The 19422-nt window shown below is 54.0% G+C and overlaps 2 protein-coding genes across 6 annotated transcripts in view; one reads left to right on the top strand and one right to left on the bottom strand.

Moving 5' to 3' along the window:
- ACSF2 (acyl-CoA synthetase family member 2) overlaps positions 1-19422 on the top strand; it is a 35905-nt gene that overhangs the window by 15920 nt on the left and 563 nt on the right. For 2 of the 5 annotated variants that reach the window (XM_087440992.1, XM_087440993.1), the window contains exons 2-14: positions 6753-6948; positions 7333-7461; positions 7728-7781; positions 8171-8289; positions 8429-8594; positions 9154-9249; positions 9393-9550; positions 9845-9936; positions 10222-10298; positions 16695-16802; positions 18010-18161; positions 19029-19170; positions 19258-19368. In XM_087440992.1, the coding sequence (XP_087297118.1) occupies positions 6753-6948; positions 7333-7461; positions 7728-7781; positions 8171-8289; positions 8429-8594; positions 9154-9249; positions 9393-9550; positions 9845-9936; positions 10222-10298; positions 16695-16802; positions 18010-18161; positions 19029-19170; positions 19258-19368 (1600 nt within the window). Of the gene's footprint in view, positions 1-6752; positions 6949-7332; positions 7462-7727; positions 7782-8149; positions 8290-8428; positions 8595-9153; positions 9250-9392; positions 9551-9844; positions 9937-10221; positions 10299-16694; positions 16803-18009; positions 18162-19028; positions 19171-19257; positions 19369-19422 lie in introns of all 5 variants that reach the window. The other 3 variants (XM_087440990.1, XM_087440991.1, XM_087440994.1) reach the window with 2 other exon arrangements.
- On the bottom strand, positions 10506-14656 carry CHAD (chondroadherin). The gene is made up of 4 exons (XM_004434687.3): positions 13714-14656; positions 11710-11873; positions 11301-11446; positions 10506-11030 (listed from the first exon to the last, which is right to left on the bottom strand). The coding sequence occupies exons 1-3, from the start codon at positions 14485-14487 to the stop codon at positions 11305-11307; spliced, it is 1080 nt and encodes a 359-aa protein (XP_004434744.1). The 5' UTR covers positions 14488-14656; the 3' UTR covers positions 10506-11030; positions 11301-11304.

Raw genomic sequence — 19422 nt, 5'->3', positions numbered from 1 at the left:
CTTGTCATTAAAAGTCTTTACATTATAAACCAATGTTACCTCAATTAAAAAAAATAGTCTCTACAGACACTCTGGAAATTACATTGTAAAGCAGATCATAATCAGGTGGATTCTAGTTTCCTGCTGGAGCAGTATTCCAGTTGAGAGTTGCCTTCTGGACCAAAGCCTTGCTCTAATAAGCCATATTCTAAACAATAAGCAAAGTGTCATAAGCTGCTCTGTGCCCCTGAACCTGAAGAATGTGCGTCCATGTACAAAACAGATTGGTTGAGCCAACAGGCACAGAGTGCCATGAACCGTACAGAGGGCACATACACTGCTTTGTCATTTATTGAAACTCGCAGGAAAATCCTGCCATGTTCAAAATGGAAATTTTTTCTTGAGTAATTTCTAAGACAGAGATCATAAATAGATGTGTTTTCTTGGCTTGCCCAGCATTATTTATTAATGTATGTATTTTGCACAGAAGTGATAATGTGCTGCTTTTATCTTTCTAACAGCATAGGTTAGTTTTGCCTGTTTTGTACATATAAATGGAATCAGACAGTATATACCTTTTTCAATCTGGCTTCTTTCATTTAACACTTTTTTAGTGAGTTTCATTCATATCGTTGGGTGTCGCCGTAGTTCATTTGCTCTCATTGCTGTATAACATTGCAAATAATAAATCACCATTTATCTATCTGTTCTGCTGTTGATGAGTATTTGGGTTGTTTCCATATTGGAGATAATATGAATAGTATGGACATAATAATATCCTCATACCTGTCTTTCGGTGAGCACGCATATGATTTCTGTTGTATATATACCTAGGAGTGGAATTATGTGCGTTGTTTTTAAAAGTGTACAACCCAATAGTTTTCAGTATATTCATGGATAGGTACAACCATCACCACAGTCAACTTTAGAACATTTTCATCACCTCAAAGAGAAGCCCCATACCCTTAGCTGTCACCTCTCTCTCCTCCCATCCCCCTAGCCCTAAGCAACTGCTTAATCTACTTTCTGTCTCTATAGATTTGCCTATTCTCGACATTTCATATAAATGGAATTATACAATATGTGGCTTTCTGTGTCGGGCTTCTTTCACTTACCACGTTTTCAAGGTTCATCCATGTTGTAGAATGTGTCGACTTAAAAAGAAAACAGCAAGTTATTTTACCGGCAAAATGGGTTTCTTCAGGAATGGCAGAGGAATTGCAATTTGAGACATGCAAGCTATGGTGAACCATAGGCAAGTCCGGAGAGACAAAGGGAAAGTCAGGTTTTATGAGGTTGCAGGAGGAAATTGGGGAAGGTTGTTTTGAACAAAAGTTCCTTGGAGAAGAACAAGAGTTCAAGTTATGGCGGTTTCTCACTGGCTACAAGCTGTGGTTAGTGTGTTGTTGCTGGGGCAGAGAGGAATCTTCCTTCTTTTCTTAAAAGCAGGAGATGAAATTCCCATGGGATTAATGTCCTCCCTTGTCAAAATAATTCTTATCTTCTTTCTTACTGCTGGTTATGCAGCTGCAACAAGTGGTATGTGTGTGAGAGTTCCCCCTTCAGGGCTTCCCAAGTCCATTTTAAATGAAGTTTCCTTTATTTATTTTCACAAATGTATCAATACTTAATTCCTTCGCATGGCCAAATAATATCCCATTGTATGGATATTCCACATTTTGTTTATCCATTTCTCCATTGCTGGACATTTGGGTTGTTTTCACCTTTTTGCTACCATAAATTGTGCTGCTAGGAACATTCGTGTACAAGTCTTTGTTTGAACATCTGTTTTCAATTCGTTTGAGTATGTACCAACGAGTGGAATTGCTGGGTTATGTGGTAATTCTATGTTTAACTTATTGGAGAACTGCCAGGCTGTTTTCCACAGTGGCTGCGCCATTTTACTTTCCCACCAGCAATGCACAAGAGTTCCAATTTCTCCACGTGCTCGCCAATACTTGTTATTTTGTTTTTTTTGATTATAGCTATCCTAGTGGGTTTGAAGTGGCATCTCATTGTGGTTTTAATTTGCATTTCTCATGCTTGTTGGCCATTCATAGATCTTCTTTGGAAAAAACGTCTATTCAAGTCCTTTGCTCATTTTTTAATTGGGTTGTTATGTGCATTATTTATGATTCATTCATTTGGTCATTCAATTGAGCACTCTTACATTCCAGGCCCTGTGAGGCTCTAAATAAAAACAGTGATTGCCAAAAATGAATTCAAGAGAATTCTTAAAATAATTAAAAAGTCCTTTGTTTCTTGACTTCTCTTATGAAATCAGATGTGGCAGCAGATCTGGGTCTGAATTCTCACACGTGCCAAGTCAGCGAGGGCACCTTTAGGTGAGGCTCTGCTTTGTCTCCTGGTCCCTCACAACTCCCACCTGGCTAGTTTACTTAGCTTCAGTCCCACCTGGAGCCTTGCTCCAACCTGGAGCCCTGCATTTTACGATGCCCAATCCAAATAGCTGACAGCTTTACTCAGTATTTACTTTAATTCTTTGAATTAGGAGCAACTGGGACTGCTCGTGCTCCTCCAACTCTTTAAGCTTCCCACCCACATTTAAACAAACAAACAGAAAACTTTTCCTCAAACCAAATCTCTTTCTTGCTTTTTCAGGTTTAAAGGACATATTTGCCACTTTAAGAATAGAAAAAGAAGTGGCCGTCCTTTTTGCCCATAGCTTTTGGGGTGTGTTCACGGAAAGAGGGAGGTAAAATCAGTTGTTTGTGCTTGGGCTTTGGAAATGATGGGCGGTTCTTTAGTTTATGAGCAAATTGCATTGATTGGAGTTTCTAGAAATCTTAAGGCCTTTAGAGGAGCCACTTGTTTTCACCTCAACCCTGCCTTACCCTAGTCCCAGTTTCTTGGGTTCAGTTAGTAAACAATTGTGAGAAAAATAAAATTGAGATTAGACAATCGCTGGTGATCAGATAGGGGATAAATCCATAGCCCAAACAGAATTACCCATCCCACCCCTTTCTCACCAGATCCTGGTGGGGTATAGGCAGGCATGGTGGAACGTTGCCCTAGTTACACTGGATTCTCCACTTCGGGCTCAGCTATTTACCAGCCAGGCAGTCCTCTTGGTCTCCTTGCACTTCAGTTTCCTTACCTGTAGAATGAGAGTTCATAATTCCCACCTGTATTTTTTAGGATTAGCTTAGTGTATATCAGAGAAACCCACTCTCACTGTGGTTTAAAGGAGATGGGAGGGGCTGGCCCCGTGGCGCAGCAGTAAAGTGCGTGCGCTCCGCTGCTGGCGGCCCGGGTTGGGATCCCGGGCACGCACCGATGCACTACTTGTCAGCCCATGCTGTGGCGGCGTCCCACATAAAGAGGAGGAAGATGGGCACGGATGTTAGCCCAGGGCCAGTCTTCCTCAGCAAAAAGAAGAGGATTGGCATGGATGTTAGCACAGGGCTGATCTTCCTCACAAAAAAAAAAAAAAAAAAGGGAGATGGGAGTTTCTTTTTCTGGGAGACAGCCAGTCCATGGCTGGCATGGTACATCTTGCTGCCAGGCTCCAGGCCCCTCTGTCTTGTTGCTCTGCGGTGCCCAAGCTCACCATGTGGCCCAAGATGGCTGCCATTCTTTTCCTGTCGCAGGCAGCATTCCAGCCAGCAGGGAGGAGGAAAAAGATGCCCTTTCCCCTTAAGGATTCTCCTCAGAAGTTGCACACAGTACCTCCCCTTAAATCCCATCTGCCAGAACTTCACCTTTGGGCCAGACCACCTGCTGGGAAGCTTGGAAATGTGGCCAGCTAAACATCTGAGGATGTGTTATTAAGGAAGAAGGGGGGCAGGCCCAGTGGCATAGCGGTTAAATTCGTGCTCTCCAGTTTGGTGGCCCGGGGTTCGTGGGTTCTGATCACAGGCATGGACCTACACACTGCTTGTCAAGCCATGCTGTGGTGGCATCCCACATACAAAATAGAGGAAGACTGGCACAGATGTTAGCTCAGCGACAATCTTCCTCAAGCAAAAAGAGGAAGATTGGCAACAGATGTTGGTTCAGGGCCACTCTTCCTCACCAAAAAAAAAAAAAAAAAAGGAAGAAGGGCGTTTGGGGCTCTCTGTCACAGCACCTATAAGAGCTGCTGTGAAGATAAAGCAGATAACACATGTGACCATCGGACTGGATTTTTTTTTTTTGGCACGTCAATCAATCTGTTGATTTGCCAACTAGACTTTCCAAGAGGCCACTGTCCAGTCTGAAAACCATGGTGAGTCAGCAGAAAATCAGGTTCCAAACCAAATAGGACTCCAGGTCATTGTGAGAATAGGAGGATGTCTGTTGTGAGGCAGAACCACCCACCTTTAATGCTTTGTTGACAACAAAACCATTAAACTGGCTGAGATTTGCACTTTGCTGCCTCCTAATCCAGATGCTGGGCTGTGGGAGGTGGCCCTCCAGGCCTTTAAGGGCCCTGGTCATCCACTGCATGTGGACAATGTAGGTAGAGTTAGGATTCACCGGTAAGTAACAGAAACCCAACTCAAACTGGCTTTCATTAATTAGGTAAATTTTAGACCCCACATATAAGTGAGATCACGCAATATTTGTCTTTCTGTGCCTGGCTTATTTCACTTAGCATAATGTCCTTCAGGCTCATCTTGTTGCAAATGGAGTTTGGCTATTTTTTTTTTCCCCAAACTGGTTTAAATTTAAAGAGAGAACTTATTGGCTTTTGACAGTGAAAAGTCCAGAGGTAGGTAGACTTACTATGTGGCTGGGTCTAGGGATTCAACAACCTCAAGACTAAGTCTGTCATGTGTCTTCCTGTCTCTGTCTCTCTGTCTCTGTCTCTCCCTACTGTCCTCTGTGCTGGCTTTCTTCTCCACATGCTTTTGCTCTTGCAACTATCCCTTTCGCAAACCCAAAGAAAAGAGCGTATCGTTTCCCAGTGGGCAAAAATGGATCCCTCTACAGTATGTCTGCGAGGTAGGGATTTGGGGTACACCTCTCTTGAGGGGTGTCACGATGACCACCAGGAACTACCTCAGCAGTTCCTTAGGTTTGTCAACCTACAGATACCAGGGAGTGGGGGCTCACAGGACCTTAGAGCCCTGCGATTCTTGGCTGGTTTCTGGCCCGGCACACTTGCAGGAACCACCTGGCTTAGGTGGCTCACTACAACCCTTTGAGAAGACTGCCCAGGTAATTTAGATAACATCCGCTTGAGAACCACCACTGATCCAGTCCCCAGTCTTTATAGGTGGGGCAGCTGAGGCCTAGAGAGGAGAAATCTTGTGTCTTAATTTGGATTTCCCCCAGAACAAGGTGGTTCCTTGCAGATGGTCGGTGCAGATGGTTTATTTGTGATCGTAAGAAGGGGGAATGGGGAGTGGGGAGAGGAGACAGGAAGAGAAGCCAATAGAGGATGTGTTGTTGAAGTCATCGCCCAGGCAACCAGGTTTTACCCAACAGGACCTCTGAGAAGGTACAGATGCCTCTCAGAACTGTCCAGCTGAAGAAGGGGAGACTTGAGGAAGTTCCTGAGCAGACAGACCCCAGAACTGTCCCAGCAGCTGAAACCAGGGATGTGCTGAGGAGACGTGACACGGGACACCAAAGGAGTCTTTGACAGTCACCCACCCAGGCTGCAGCACACCTGGGATGAGACCTCAGACCCCCAGCCCCAGCCTAGTGCTCGCTCCTCACCACAGAGCTTCAGCAGTCCCCACTGTGTGACTCATTGCCCTCCCAGGCTCCCGCTCTGCAGTCCAAGTCAGAGCAGCCTCCCCAGCAGCCTGCATCCTCACTCACCCTCCCGTGAGATGGCAATGGCCTCCTCTCCCATTTACAGGAGAACACAGTTTTTCTCCCTCGTGCCTTGCTCTTCCCAGAAATTCTCCCCCACAAGCCATAAGCAGTCAATCAACAAAAGACAGATGTGGTCTTTTTAGCACAGGTAGCTGCAGAATTGAATCAGGACTGGCTCTCAGGCCCACACCACCCAGTGGTGGCCTGGAAGTCCTGGAACCTGGAGCATGCCCTCTGATGGGAACAGGGCCTGAGACCTGTTACAGGCTCTCACCCAGGGTGGGCCAGTGAGCACACGCAGGCCTAAGCTTGTGATACTTGGACTTCTGGGTGCCTGTTCTTGTTTTTGTTTTTTTAGCGATTAATAGACTGTTTTTTTTAGTACAGTTTTAGAGTTAACAGAATAACTGAGCAGACAGTACATAGAGTTCCATATACCCACCCCACCCCAGGCACAGTTTCCCTTATTATTAACATCTTGCAATAGTGTGATACATGTTACAAATTGGTGAACGAGTACTGATACATTATTATTGACTATGGTCCCCAGTTTACATTAAGGTTTAGTCCTTGTGTTGGACTATTCTGTGGGTTTTGACAAATACCCAGAGGCCTGTTCATCAGGAGGGAGCAGTGTCTAGGATGACGCCGTTCCTAGCCCTCCTAGGCCACCTCTCTGTTGAGTCATAGCAGTGTGATTTACCTCAGTTTCCCTTTCCAGGCTCCAGGCTGCTAGCACGGAGTGGAAACTGGGGCGTAGGTTGGGAAAAGAACCTTCTCTCTGATTAAGGACAGGAAGTCAGCCTCAGGGTTTGGATCTCCCAAGGGTGAAGCAGCCCCTAAGTTAAAGGACCATGGTTCCTGGGGATGGGGTGGGGTCGGACTGTTTCGGGAGTGGTCCCTAACACATTGTAAGCAGCCTACCTCCCAGCTGGGTGTGCCAGGGCCTTGGTGCCAGGGAGGCCTGGCCTGGTGCAGTCAACCCCATGCCCCTCTCCCTACAGTTCTGTAGAGGCGGATCACACCGCCCCCCTGCCCATTGGAGGCTGCAGCTACATCCAGGGCGGTTCCAGATTGCATCTTATCAATGAGACCGTAGGGCGGTGCCTGGATGCCACAGCACAGAAGTTCCCGGACCGAGAGGCCTTGGTCGTCCTCCATGACAACGTCCGGATGACCTTTGCCCAGCTCAAGGAGGAGGTGGGTCCTGATCTTGAATCCTCAAAGTGGGCAGTTGCCAGCTCCCAGGCTGCCCTGGCTGGGTGGAGCCATGAGAGCGGCACCTGGCTGTGGGGCAGGGTGCTGGGGCTGCCTGAGAACCCCAGGGATGTCAGGAGAAGGGGACAGGGTTGAGGCAGAGATGGCCTGGATGCTTCCTGCATCAGTTGCTCCTAGGGCACTTGTTAACTATGCAGATTCCCAGGCCTCGCTCCAGATCCCCTGAGGCCTGGGAATCTGCCTGTCCCTTGCTCCCAGGTGGTTCAGATGTGAATGAACCCCTGGGCCAAGGGCTGAGGTGGGAATCATGGGCCCTTTCCTGCTTGCCTGCATCTCATCCATTTGTGCCCCGTCGGTTTACACCAGGTGGACAAAGCTGCTTCTGGGCTCCTGAATATCGGCCTCTGCAAGGGTGACCGGCTGGGCATGTGGGGACCCAACTCCTACGCATGGGTGCTCATGCAGCTGGCTTCTGCCCAGGCGGGCATCATTCTGGTGAGGAGGGGCTTGCCTGGCACAGCTGGGTATGTGGAGGGGACATCATTCAGGGGGAGCTCCCAGCCCCTTGGCCCTGGAACCAAACCAGGGCCTGGCTGGTTTCAGACCAGGTAGTGTTTTCCCCTGAAGCCCACCAAGGAGGCCCAGAGTTGGAGGGCACTGCCTCTGTCTACACCGTGTTTATGTGCCTCCTGAGGGTGGAGGGGCAGTGAGAGGAACAGAGTCTGCCCAGGACACTGACATACCCTTGCTGTCTCCACCAGGTGTCTGTGAACCCAGCCTACCAGTCTACGGAGCTGGAGTATGCCCTCAAGAAGGTAGGACTCACTCCTGGGGGAGGGGCCCAACTGGTGCCGGGCTCAGGGGGTGTCTGATTGTCACTGAGGTCTGACAGTGGGGAGGGCATGCACAGGTGGGCGACCCCCAGAGTCTATACCTTCCTCAGGCTGTGGGTGGGTGGAAGGAGAGAGTAGTTGGGCAGTCACAAGGCTTGTGTGTGTATTGGGGGTGGCATGTGTGTGTGTGTGTGTCCTGGGGGTGGGGCATGTGAGTGAGTTGGTGTGTGTATGTTAGAGGGTAGTGCATGTGTGTGTCAGGGCAGTGGTGCATGTGTGTGAGAGAGAGCAACTGTTAGTGTGGACTCCACCAGATCCCCAGTCTGGGGCTTCCTGCTGACTGAGGGCAGGGGGGGGCTCCCCTTCCACAGGTGGGCTGCAAAGCCCTTGTGTTTCCCAAGCAATTCAAGACCCAGCAATACTACGATATCCTGAAGCAGATCTGTCCAGAGTTGGAGAAGGCCGAGCCAGGGGCCTTGAAGAGTCAGAGGTGGGGGTGTCCTGGGTTGGGAAGGGTGCATCGTGCAGCATCCTGGCCCCCTCATCTCCTACCCACCCCCAGGGATGAGGCTGGTGTCTCCCTGAGCCTTCCCTCAGCCCCTGACTCTCCCCATCCCCCCTACCACCAGGCTTCCAGATCTAACCACAGTCATCTCGGTGGATGCCTCTCTGCCAGGGACCCTGCTCCTGGATGAGGTGGTGGCAGCTGGCAGCACAGAGCAGCATCTGGCCCAGCTCCGGCACTCCCAGCAGTTCCTGTCCTGCCATGACCCCATCAATATCCAGTTCACCTCGGTAGGGCAGAGGTCTCTAGGCCCCAAGCCCAGGCTGGCATGCTAACCCTGCCTGCCTCTGTGACCCTTCCCTGAGCAGAGGAGGTCAGGCGTGCAGACACTCTTCTCCCGGGGCCAGCCCTAGTTGTCCTCTCTGCCCTAGAAAACATCAGCAACTGGTGTCCTTGTCACATGCCCCCCTCCCCTGGCCCTCTCGTCTCCAGCACAGGAGCAGATGCACTATGCCTCCACAGGTCAGAGCTGGTAGAACCTGCCCCTCATTTAGCAGATGGGGAAACTAAAACCCAGACAGGGAATCTTCTGGTGGGCCACAGAGTTCTCTGAGCCACTTTATGAGTGGTGTGAGGACAGAGGCCTTATCCTCCACATTTCTGGATCCTAACACTTGGCACTGTGTAGGCATGTGGTAAACCTTTGTGAATATGTATTGCCTGAATGAATGGATCTGGGGCAACAGTCCCAGTCTCCTGCCTCCCAGGCTAGTGCTCTTCCGTGCAGTGGCCCAGGGTAGGAAGGAGATGGGGAGAAAGAGGCCAAGCATCACCTGCTTGTCTTATCAGGGGACGACAGGCAGACCCAAGGGTGCCACCCTCTCCCACTACAACATTGTCAACAATGCCAACATGATAGGGGCACGCCTCAGACTGCAGCTGAAGGTGAGGGGGTGATGGCCAGGACCAAGGCTTACTGGCACCCTGCAGGGGTCGGGGGCTTACTGGGCTTCCCCTGCTGGCTGGAGGAACTGGCTTCCGGGGCTTCTGGCTCCAGGATAGAACCAGATTCCTGCCTCCATCTCCAGGAACCGAAGAAGTTGCGGATGGTCCTGCCCACCCCCCTGTACCACTGCCTGGGTTCTGTGGGGGGCACAATGGTGAGCGTGATATATGGTGTCACCCTCATCCTGCCCTCTCCAGGCTTTGATGGCAAGAAGGCGCTGGAGGCAATCAGCAGAGAGAGGTGGGCGTCAGTAGGCAGCCACCCGTGGGCTGCTGAGACCCTCCCATTCCTCACTCATGGACCCTCATCCCTGTCCAAGATCTGTCCTCCCTCCAGCCAGGAGAAATGGAGACAGGGGTAGTGGGGGACCCCCAGGAGAGGACCAGTTCCTGCCTCCAAAGAGCCTCTCCTGCCTGTTCCCCCCAGTTACAGCCTTGGCCCTGAGTGCAGCTTCAGGCTGGGGTGGGGGAGAAGAAGGAGTTCCCTTCCACTTCCAAGCCTGATTTTGAGATGTGCCCCCCCGCCCCCATACAGAAGCTCCTTCCTGTATGGCACTCCCACAATGTTCGTGGACATTCTGAACCAGCCAGACTTCTCCAGTTACGACATCTCGACCATGTGTGGAGGTGGGATGGGGCCAAGGGTGGCCAGGCCAGGATTGGCCCTCGTGAGCTAGATATGCACCCAATCTTTTAGTCAGGGGACAAAAAGGTCACTGTAGAAACATGGGTGGGAGGGAGGCAAATCCCCAGTGTCCCTGGACTCCAGCCCATGGCCAGCTGCCAGGTGTAGAAACAGGTCCCGGGTCAGGGGAGAGAAGGGAATGTTCTTCCCTAGAAAGAGCTGTAAGTGAAGGGGGGCCAGTGGGCCTGGAGAAGGGGGGAGCTGTGTCAGCTCTCTCTCTGCTTCAGGTGTGATCGCTGGGTCCCCTGCACCCCCAGAGCTGATCCGAGCTATCATCAACAAGCTGAACATGAAGGAGCTGGTGGTGAGTGGAGGCCGGGGCTTGGGGCTGTGGACGGGGGGCAGGCCAGGCCTGGGGTGAGGACAGGCTAACTGGAGTGGGGATGAGCCCAGGCAAGATCTCCAAGGAAGACCCTCTTAGCCGGCCCTCATTCCAGAAAGCAGATGTGAGAAAATGCAGTCTGACCTCTTCAGCAGCTGGCGAGTCATGGAGATAGGGGACAAGGGAGTAAATATTATACATACATAAATTTATATTTATAGACATCTGGGGAAGAAACGCAGCATGGGAGGCTATGCAGCAAAGCACTGGTGTGCTGCTAGAGTGTCCTGGCAGGTGGGGGCTGGTGGAGTTGGGGTATGAGCTTAAGACCCTTTCTGGAAGCAAAGGGTGGGGCAAGGATCTGATGTTTGTTTCCAAATAGCGGGGAAAGGGGGGCAGAGGGAAGGAGGATTCTGGAGGGGTGGCCATCCTGATGACCACTCTGTTCTGGTTCTGAAGGACTTGGGGGTCTCAGCAACAGCTTCTCTAAGAGGAGCCATGACGGTGGGGCCAGGTGTGATGGAGCTCTCACCATCAGGTGGAGCTGAGTTCATGCTGGAGTGCCGGAGTCCCCCTGCCAGGACATGCGTAGGTGTGGACAGCTCTGTGCATCAGCAGAGGCTGTGGGGAGGAGGTGTGGGTCAGAGGTGGGAGGGTCAGTAGTTTCTCCAGCAGAAGGCAGAGGCCAGTCACCAGGACTGGCTGGATCAGGACCTGCGGTGAGGCAAGGATCGGTGTCAGGACTTCAGCAACTCAGATGATCGGTGTCAGGACTTCAACAATCCAGCAATGCTTGGAGAGAATGGTGGGAGTCCTGGGCAGTATCATTTTCTCCCTCAGAGGGAAGTCCCAGTCCTCCCCTCCTCTCCCTGCAAAAATGGAGGGTCTACATGCCCCTCTGTGGGGAGGGAGTATCCTGGGACACCCTCCTAACTTGCCAGAATCTCCAGAGGGGAATGGGGGACCTGTCCACCCAGCCCCCACCTGTTTAATGGCGGCCGGCTTTCTTGGACCTCTTAGTGGGGAACTTGCAGCCGCGGAAGGCGTCCGTGTCACGAATGTGCTGGCCCCTGAACTTGGCGGGCGAGGCGCAAGTGGCATCAGGGCGGGAAGTCTTAGCTTCCAGCCACCTGTAGAGACAGAGAGTTGCTGGGGTTGGGGAAGAGACGTGGGAGCGCTGGGGGATGGGACAGTGAGCCCTGGGCCAGGATCAATGTGGCTCCAGAATAGTCTGGAACCGACATCTTCATTTTACAAATGGGGAAGCTCCCAGGACACACCCGTTAGGTAGCAGATCTAGGACATATGCCCATGATATCTTAGCGCAGGACTAGTGTGTCTCCACTCCATCACATAAGGATGGATTCTAGGGGTGGCATGGGGATGCTCTCACCTCCGGAGGCTCCGAAGCTGGCAAGTACACTTCCAGGGGTTGTTGGTGAGGGTGAGGGTCTCCAGGCTGTCAAAGGGGAAGTTGGAGGGCAGCTGGTTCAGGCGGTTGTTCTCCAGATGGACGTGTTTCAGTGTGGTCACACCCAGGAAGGCACCGTCGGAGAACTGGGGAGCAAGGTGGACATGACTGAGCACCCCAGCCTCTCCCGGCTCTATGGCTCAAGAGGGGCAGAGTCCTTCCCTGGACATAAGCAGTGGCACTTTGAGGAGTTCCACAGTGTGACTAAGTTGTCTCAGATGATCTAATCCATACAACCACCTTTTGAGACAGGTGGTGTTATTTCCAAAATGCAGACGGGAAAAAAAGTTAAGTCCATTTCCCAGGGTCACACTAGCAAGTAAACAGTAGCTGCAGGGACACACCCAGCTCCTCTTCCCCTGGCACCATGCTCCCTGCACAAACACTGGGACTGAAGTGGCAGCCAGGGTTTGGCCCCAACGACCCAAGCTGGCACACAGTGAAGTTGGTCAGTGTTTGGTGGGATGGGCAGTGGGCCCAGGCTCCCCACAGACCCTCGGTCCTGGGACTTCCCCCAGCTCTGTCCTCACTGCTCCCTCACTGCCTGCCAGACACTATTTGTGGAGCCTCCTTGGTGGAGCCTTTGGCCAGGTTGCGTGGCTACAGAGGAAATGTTCTATTGGTGCCCACCTCTTGGCCCAAGTGTCACAGTTCCTGCCTGGCCTCCCTGCCCCAGATCAGCCCGTGCTTCCCAATGAAGAGCCACACTGGCACTGGTGGGCCACAAGGGACTCTGACTTCAGCTGAGGAGGGGCCAGGGCTGAAGAAGGGCAGGCTCAGGTGGGCTCCATCCACCCAGACAAAGGTTGGCGGCCATCCAGGTATGATTCTGCCTTCATCTCCATGCCTGTGGCTCAGGGAGGGGTGTGAAGTTCTCTGGTAACCGGACTGTTCTGATGACCTGGCTCCTCCACCTTGCCCTGGTCCCCGCCCAAACCTCCTGGCTGAAGCCCCTGTACCAGAGAGATTTTCCAGTCCCAAGAAGGGATTCTGCCCTGACTCAAGGCAGCCCCACCTGGCCAGGTGCTGGGCATCACAGGGGAGGAAGGACTGAGCAAGGATGCAGCCAAGAGATGGGTCCGGCGACTGGGGTGGGCAAAGGGCAGTCAGTGGTCTGGAGCACAGTGAGGCACAGCCAGTCTTCCCTGTGGGGAGATATCTGGAGTCCTGTGCCAAAGATTGCCAATGGTGCATGGCTCTTTGCCCCTTCACAGAGCCCATGGGTGCCATGCCTGCAACCTGGGGGAGCCCCTGGTCCCTGGTCCCCACTCAGTTGAAATGGACCTGATAATGCAGTGGAGTGTGAGTGTGTGTGTGTGTATGTGGACTTGCCGGGGCGGGGGGGGGGGCATCCACCAGGGCCTCTGGGGGGTGTGGAGGAGGTCTTCCTTAGGTATTTGCTCCCCCCTCACTCCCAGCCCCCCACCCCACCTTAGCACACATGCACACCCCCACCAGGAACAGGGTCTCTTTGTGGGCCTGATTCACCCAGCTCCTCTGGAAGGCTCCTCAATAAACAAACCTTCCTTTATGGAGTGGTAGGTTGACTGGAGACAGGAAAAACACAGCAGAGGAGGGGCGGAAGGCCCAACAGGAAGAGGCGGCTGCTGCCCACAGCGGGGGGGTTTGGGAGCACCGGAGATGCCTCCTAGGGGCCATTGGTGGGTCCAGGGCAGCCCCAGCTCGGTTTATAAGTAGGAATCCTAGGAAGGCAGTGGCTGAGACAAGGGACAGGGGCAGCAGGGCAGGACTTAGGGTGGGGATGTGATATGAGGGACAGAGGTGGCAGAACTCACCCTGGAGACAGCCAGAGAGAGAAAGGCAATTTTAGGGGAGAGGGGATGGTGCTCCGCTGTGGCCCTGGATGCCTGGGCCTCCAGGCAGAGAAGAAGGAGCCAGAGCAGAGCTCTGCAGCCAGGAACTCACCTTCTCCAGGTTGGTGTTGTCCAGCCAGAGGGTCTCCAGGTATCTGCCGAAAGACTGGAAGGCATTGTCGGGAATGCTTTTCAGGGGGTTATGGGACAGCTTCAACTCCTCCACCACCCGCAGCTTGCTCAGAGCGGCCGAGGGGTAGCTGGACAGCTGGTTCCTGTCCAGGTGGAACTTGGCAAGGTTCTCCACGTCGTCCAGAGCGCCAGGCTGCAGGGAACTGAGTGCGTTTTCAGACAGGTAGAGCCAGCGCAGGTCCTTGGCGCCCTGGAAGGCGCCTGCGCGCAGCTCGCGGATCTTGTTGTTGTTGAGCTGCAGGATGAAGAGGTTGACCAGCGGGGAGAGCAGCCCCCGGGGCAGCTCGGTCACCTTGTTGTGGTCCAGGTAGAGGTAGGTGAGCTCGGTCAGGTCATCGAAGGCGCCGGCGCGCAGCACGCGGATGTCGTTGTGGGACAGGTACAGGTAGATGAGCTGCTTGAGGCCACGGAAGGCCCCGGCGGCCACCTCGCGGATCTGGCAGTGCTGCAGGTGCAGTGACACCAGGTTCGGCATGGCACGGAACGAGTTGGCAGCCAGCACCGGGAAGTTGTTGCGCTGTAGGTTGAGCAGCTTAGTCTTCTCTGACACCTTGGGGATCTTCTGCAGCCCCACCTTGTCGCAGATGACATGCTGCAGGTCGCCGTGGCAGTGGCAGTTCTGGGGGCAGGCGGCCAGCGCCGGCAGCAGACCGGCCAGAAGGCCGAGGCTGAGCAAGAGCATCGGGCGGGCCATGGCCGGGACGCCAGGGGCCGGGGCCACGGGCAGCGGCGGCGGTGGCGGCGACGGGGCGCGGGCGGCGGCAAGTCCTCGGCGCTCGGGTCTCCCGCCCTATTTATACGGTGGCCCTGACCGCAGCCGGCAGCCAGAGCCAGCTCCTACGTGGAGCATCGAGGCCACCGGGCTTAACTCCCTCCCGCCCAGAGATGCGCCCCCGCCCTCGACGGGGAGGGGGGCGGGGCCCTTCCCCCAGCGGGCGACCCTGCAGGTTGGGACCATGGCCCCCAACCTCGTCCTCCAGCCCCGGCTCCCTTCCTCCCTGCTCTCAGATCCTGCTTCTCTCTCCGCCCCCCCACCTCCTTTCCTCGCGCTTTTCGCGGGGGGAGGCGGGGAGGGATGGGGGTGTCTAGAGCCCCGAGTTTACACCGGAGAGAGGGAGGCGTTCCCTGAACTTATTTGTTTGCTCAAGTTTGAGCGTCCACGACACCCCCAGACATACTGGGCCGGGAGCCCTGGGCCCGGGGAGGGAGGAAGCGGGCCCGGACAGCCGGACGCGAGTCTCGCCGCGGTCGGCCGGCCGGCGGCGCTTTAATGGGGCTCTTGTGCGGCACCGGCGGAGCGTAAGAGCCGCTCTGGCACCGGGCTCCCCCTGCCGGCCGGACGCGCAGCCAGCACCACGGAGACTGGCCTCTGGCCGCTCTCTCCGAGCCCTGGGCTTGAGCTTCTGTCCCCTGCAGCCCCTGTCCCCGTTCTCCACGGCTGAGGGCTAACCAGAAAGTGGGAACTGAGGGTGGGGGTGGGGGTGACCCATAGGACTCGCAAACACACCTGAAGACCACAGGCATGGAGTCAGGGCAACTGAACAAGCACAGTCGCACCACTTCCCCCCACTTAATCTCCCTAAAATATCCCCATCTCCTCACCCCCACCCCAGTGGTCAGGACTTGCCCCTGAGGGGTCTCTCAGGGTGGCGGCCAGAGTGGCGCCAAGGTGTACTTGGCAGAGGCCACACATGGGCAGTGGCCCCAGGACTATGAGGGCGGGTGAGGGGGGCACAGTCCTGGCTACAAGGGACCAGCTCTGGACAACTCAGGCTGCCAGACCCTCGGTCCTGTGGGCAGCCCTGCCCCAGCTGACCAGGTATCTGCTTGTCCACTTGCCAGCCACGGTGTCCGGATTCCTGTGGAAAGGGGAGGGTGGGCAGGCAAGGTCTCAGCTCTGGCCCAGCGTGAGCTCTGGGCTGCCTGGTAGGGGTTGTTGTCTGTGTTGGAGCGTGGGGGGAGGAAGGGACCTCAGATCTTGCCAGACCCCAGCTGTGCCTGAGCCAGGCCAGCTAACACGGAGGATGTTGGGAGTGGGGTGGGGGTGGAGGACAGACAAAGTTCTGGTGTCTTTGCTGGCGGGAAGGAACCTAGAATACAGGGTAGCTAGCCCCTCTCCTAAGCCCCTTTCACCCATTGCCTCTAGATGGGGGTCATAGTTGGCCCAGAACATTCCCTGATGGTATTTAGGCTCCTCCAAGGCTGGCTTCTGGTTTTCTGTTACTCAGGATGTTCCAACCGCTAGAAGTGTGGGGAGGTGGGGTTGCCACTGGCTTTTTAAATCCTTGCTTTGACTGTATTTTTATTTTGATGGAAATAAATTTACAGGAAAGTCCCCAGAGCTTGGGGGGTACCCACTGCAAGGCCAGGCACTTGTCCCGAGTTTTGGGTGGGTGGGGCAGGGTAGGAGTGAGTGGGTGGGTGGGTGGGTGGGTGGTTGGGTGTGTCTGTACAGCTTCCAGGTGGGCCAAGGCAGGCTGGCTTTCTCATCAAGTTTATGGGACCTTTGGCTTGGAAGGGAGGGGCAGGGGATGTTGTGGCCTGAAATCAGGAAGAGGAGGAGGGTGCTGAGGCAGCCTAGGGATGAGAGAGAGAAGGCTGGGGCATTGGTAACGCTGGGAGCCACAGGCTCAGCATGTGGCTGCTCCAGGGAAGCAGGGAGACTGAGAGCCCTGGGTAAAAGAGAATGGCTTCCCTGCTCTCAGTTTATTTCAGACCTGTGGCCCCGGCTGGTTGAGCTAGTCTGCTCACTGTCCCAACACCTCTGCCTCCTGACCTCCTGCCTCCTGATTCAGCTGCCTTCCACTTTCCCCTGACTTCTTTCCCATTCCCCCAGGGGAGCTTGCCCCATCCCTCTGCAGTCCCTGCACTCCCTCCAAACACGCTTTCCGGACCCTCTAGGTGGCTTATGGAACCACAGAGAACAGTCCCGTGACCTTCATGAACTTCGCTGAGGACACTGTGGAGCAGAAGGCAGAAAGTGTGGGCAGAGTTATGCCTCACACAGAGGTGAGCCCAGACCAAGACCCCCAGACCCCACCTCCCACCAGTCAACTGGGGTGCACCCCCCAGGACGTTTATTGCTTTCAATTAAAGATCCAAACAGCTCGCTCTAGATGCTGAGAACCCCACCGCAGCAGGGTCTTCCTTGGCCTGGGGCTTTCTCTGTGGACTGAGGCCAGAGAGGGGGAAGAGCTGGAGCAGCGGCCTTGAGCCGCCGCCAGCTGAACTTCTCCGCAGTCTGCCTTCCTGTCTGAGGTGTGTTTTTGCCAAGCCCCACTGTCTGTTTCAGGGCAGCCAGGACAGCCTCAAAGAGGAGCCAGAGCACAGAGATTTTTCCTACACAGCTCCTTCTCTCTCATAGCCCCCATCCACCTCTCACTTCAGCAAAGTTCCTCTTTTGCTTGGCGTAAACAATTTCCCAAGCAGCCTATCCCTTTGGGGGTCCCTTGCACCTTGAAGGCTGACCCAGAGCATCCCTTACTCTCAAATTCCCAGCCGTGACTCCTTTCCTGCTCCAACACGGGTGTTTTATGACAGCGCACACCTGGTTTCCCTGCGCCTTGTGCCCTGGGCCCTCCAGGGTCACTGCCACTATGCCTAAGCAGCTGCTTCCCTGGGGGCTAACTGCTATCCTGCCCTCCTCCCTGGAGGGAGTGTGCAGTGATGTTAGCCCCCTCCCCTGTGTCTGCCACTCAGTGACAAGCGTAGTTCTCCCCATTTCACAGATGCAGACACTGAGGCACACAGGCTAAGCTTTCCTTGCACGTTGGCTATGGCTCATTTGTCTGCTAGGCTTTCAGACTGCCTCTCTGCCACCTCTCTCATTCACATGGCCCTGCCATGCCACTCTCTTTGGCTTCTTTATTTGCTGCTTAGCGGAAAGTAAGAGGAGACCCCTCCTTCCTTCTGCACAGTTTATAATTCTTCAGCTGGCCTAGCCCTCCATGGGCCCTCCTCTCTGTGGCAGCTCCTGCCCACTCCATTTCCTCAGCTCCTCCTGGCCTGGGCCTAGACTGTTCTTTCATGCCCAGCTCAGGTTTCTGACTGGTGATGGATCTCCTCCAGCTTTGTCTCCCTTCCCTGGATTGAAATGGGCAGAGCCAGGGGGCATCATTACCAGGGGGAGGGAAGGCAAAGCTCTCCCCATTTCCGAGGGCCCCCCATCCTGAAGTGAGAGGACGGGAGGCCCCAGCCTGAAGCTACCCGGTCCCAGGCCCAGATCGTGAGCACAGAGACGGGGACACTGACAAAACTGAACACACCCGGAGAGCTATGGATCCGAGGGTACTGCGTCATGCTGGGCTACTGGGGTGATCCCCAGAAGACTGAGGAAGCAGTCGGACAGGACAAGTGGTATCGGACAGGGTGAGGAGGCAGGGCGGGGCGGAGGGCTTGGCTGCCAAGGGGAGGCGGGGCCTGAGGCTGAGCTGGGAACGTTAAACATTAAAACTAGAACATTAAACTTGAACAGGGAGAACATGCGTGTCAAGATGGCCCCTCACATCTTGGAGACTTAATTTCTAAAATATGTAAAATGGGGATGGTCATGCTCTCCGCATAGGGCTCCTGGAAGGATCATAGGGCTCCTGGAAGGATCAAATCCCGCAGTACAGATAAGAGCGCCCAGGACGGTGCACTAGACGCGTGTCTGCAAACTCTGAGCCAAGATTCACTCATTTGTTAGTTGAACAAATTCTTATTATGCACCTCCCAGATGCCAGCACTATTCTAGACACCGGTGGTCCAGTGGAAGGCAAGATGAGAACGGTCCTGCTCTCACTTCCCACATGTCTGGTGGAGGGAGACAGATACAAACAAGATAATTTCAGACATTGATAAACACCATGAAGAAAGTAAAATGGGTCATAGGAGAGAAAGTGGCTGTGGTGGGGAGGGGAGCTTCTCATAGACTGGGTGGTCAGAGAAGGCCTCTTTAAGGTGGAAGCATTTGAGCTGAGACCTGAATAGTAAAAAAGAAGCTAGCCATGATAAGTATATGTATAGATATGTTGAGAGAGAGAGATAATATGTTATAGGTATTGGTGTTTTTGATTTTGTCTGTCTCCTCTGCTAGACTATAAGTTCTAGGGAATGTCTTGTTCATGCTCTATCCCCCAGAGTCTAGAGCAATGCAAGACACAGAGTAGGTACTCAATAAATGTTTGATGAGTGAGCGAGCCAGGCAGCCAGATGAGGCAGAGGTGGGAGGCCATTCCTGGACTTTCCTTGCAGAGACATCGCCACGATGAACGAGCAGGGCTTCTGCAAGATCGTGGGCCGCTCCAAGGATATGATCATCCGGGGCGGTGAGAACATCTACCCTGCGGAGCTCGAGGATTTCTTTCACACACATCCGCAGGTGCAGGAAGTACAGGTGAGGCACCCAGCCCAGATGAGAGCCCAGGAGCAGGAAACACAGATGGGGATGGTGAGGTCTGACATCTGTCTCTGACTCTGGAAGGTGGTGGGAGTGAAGGACAAGCGGTTGGGAGAAGAAATCTGTGCCTGCATTCGGCTGAAGAAGGGGGAGAAGACCACGCCGGAAGAGATCAGGGCTTTCTGCAAGGGGAAGGTGGGAGCCTCAACCCACTCAAGCCGATGTTGCTCACTTCTTCAACCCCCTCTC

This window comes from Ceratotherium simum, chromosome 16 (assembly GCF_057802395.1).
Source record: "Ceratotherium simum simum isolate JZ-2026a chromosome 16, ASM5780239v1, whole genome shotgun sequence".
NCBI lineage: Eukaryota > Metazoa > Chordata > Mammalia > Perissodactyla > Rhinocerotidae > Ceratotherium > Ceratotherium simum.
This window is presented reverse-complemented; position numbering and strand designations above follow the sequence as displayed.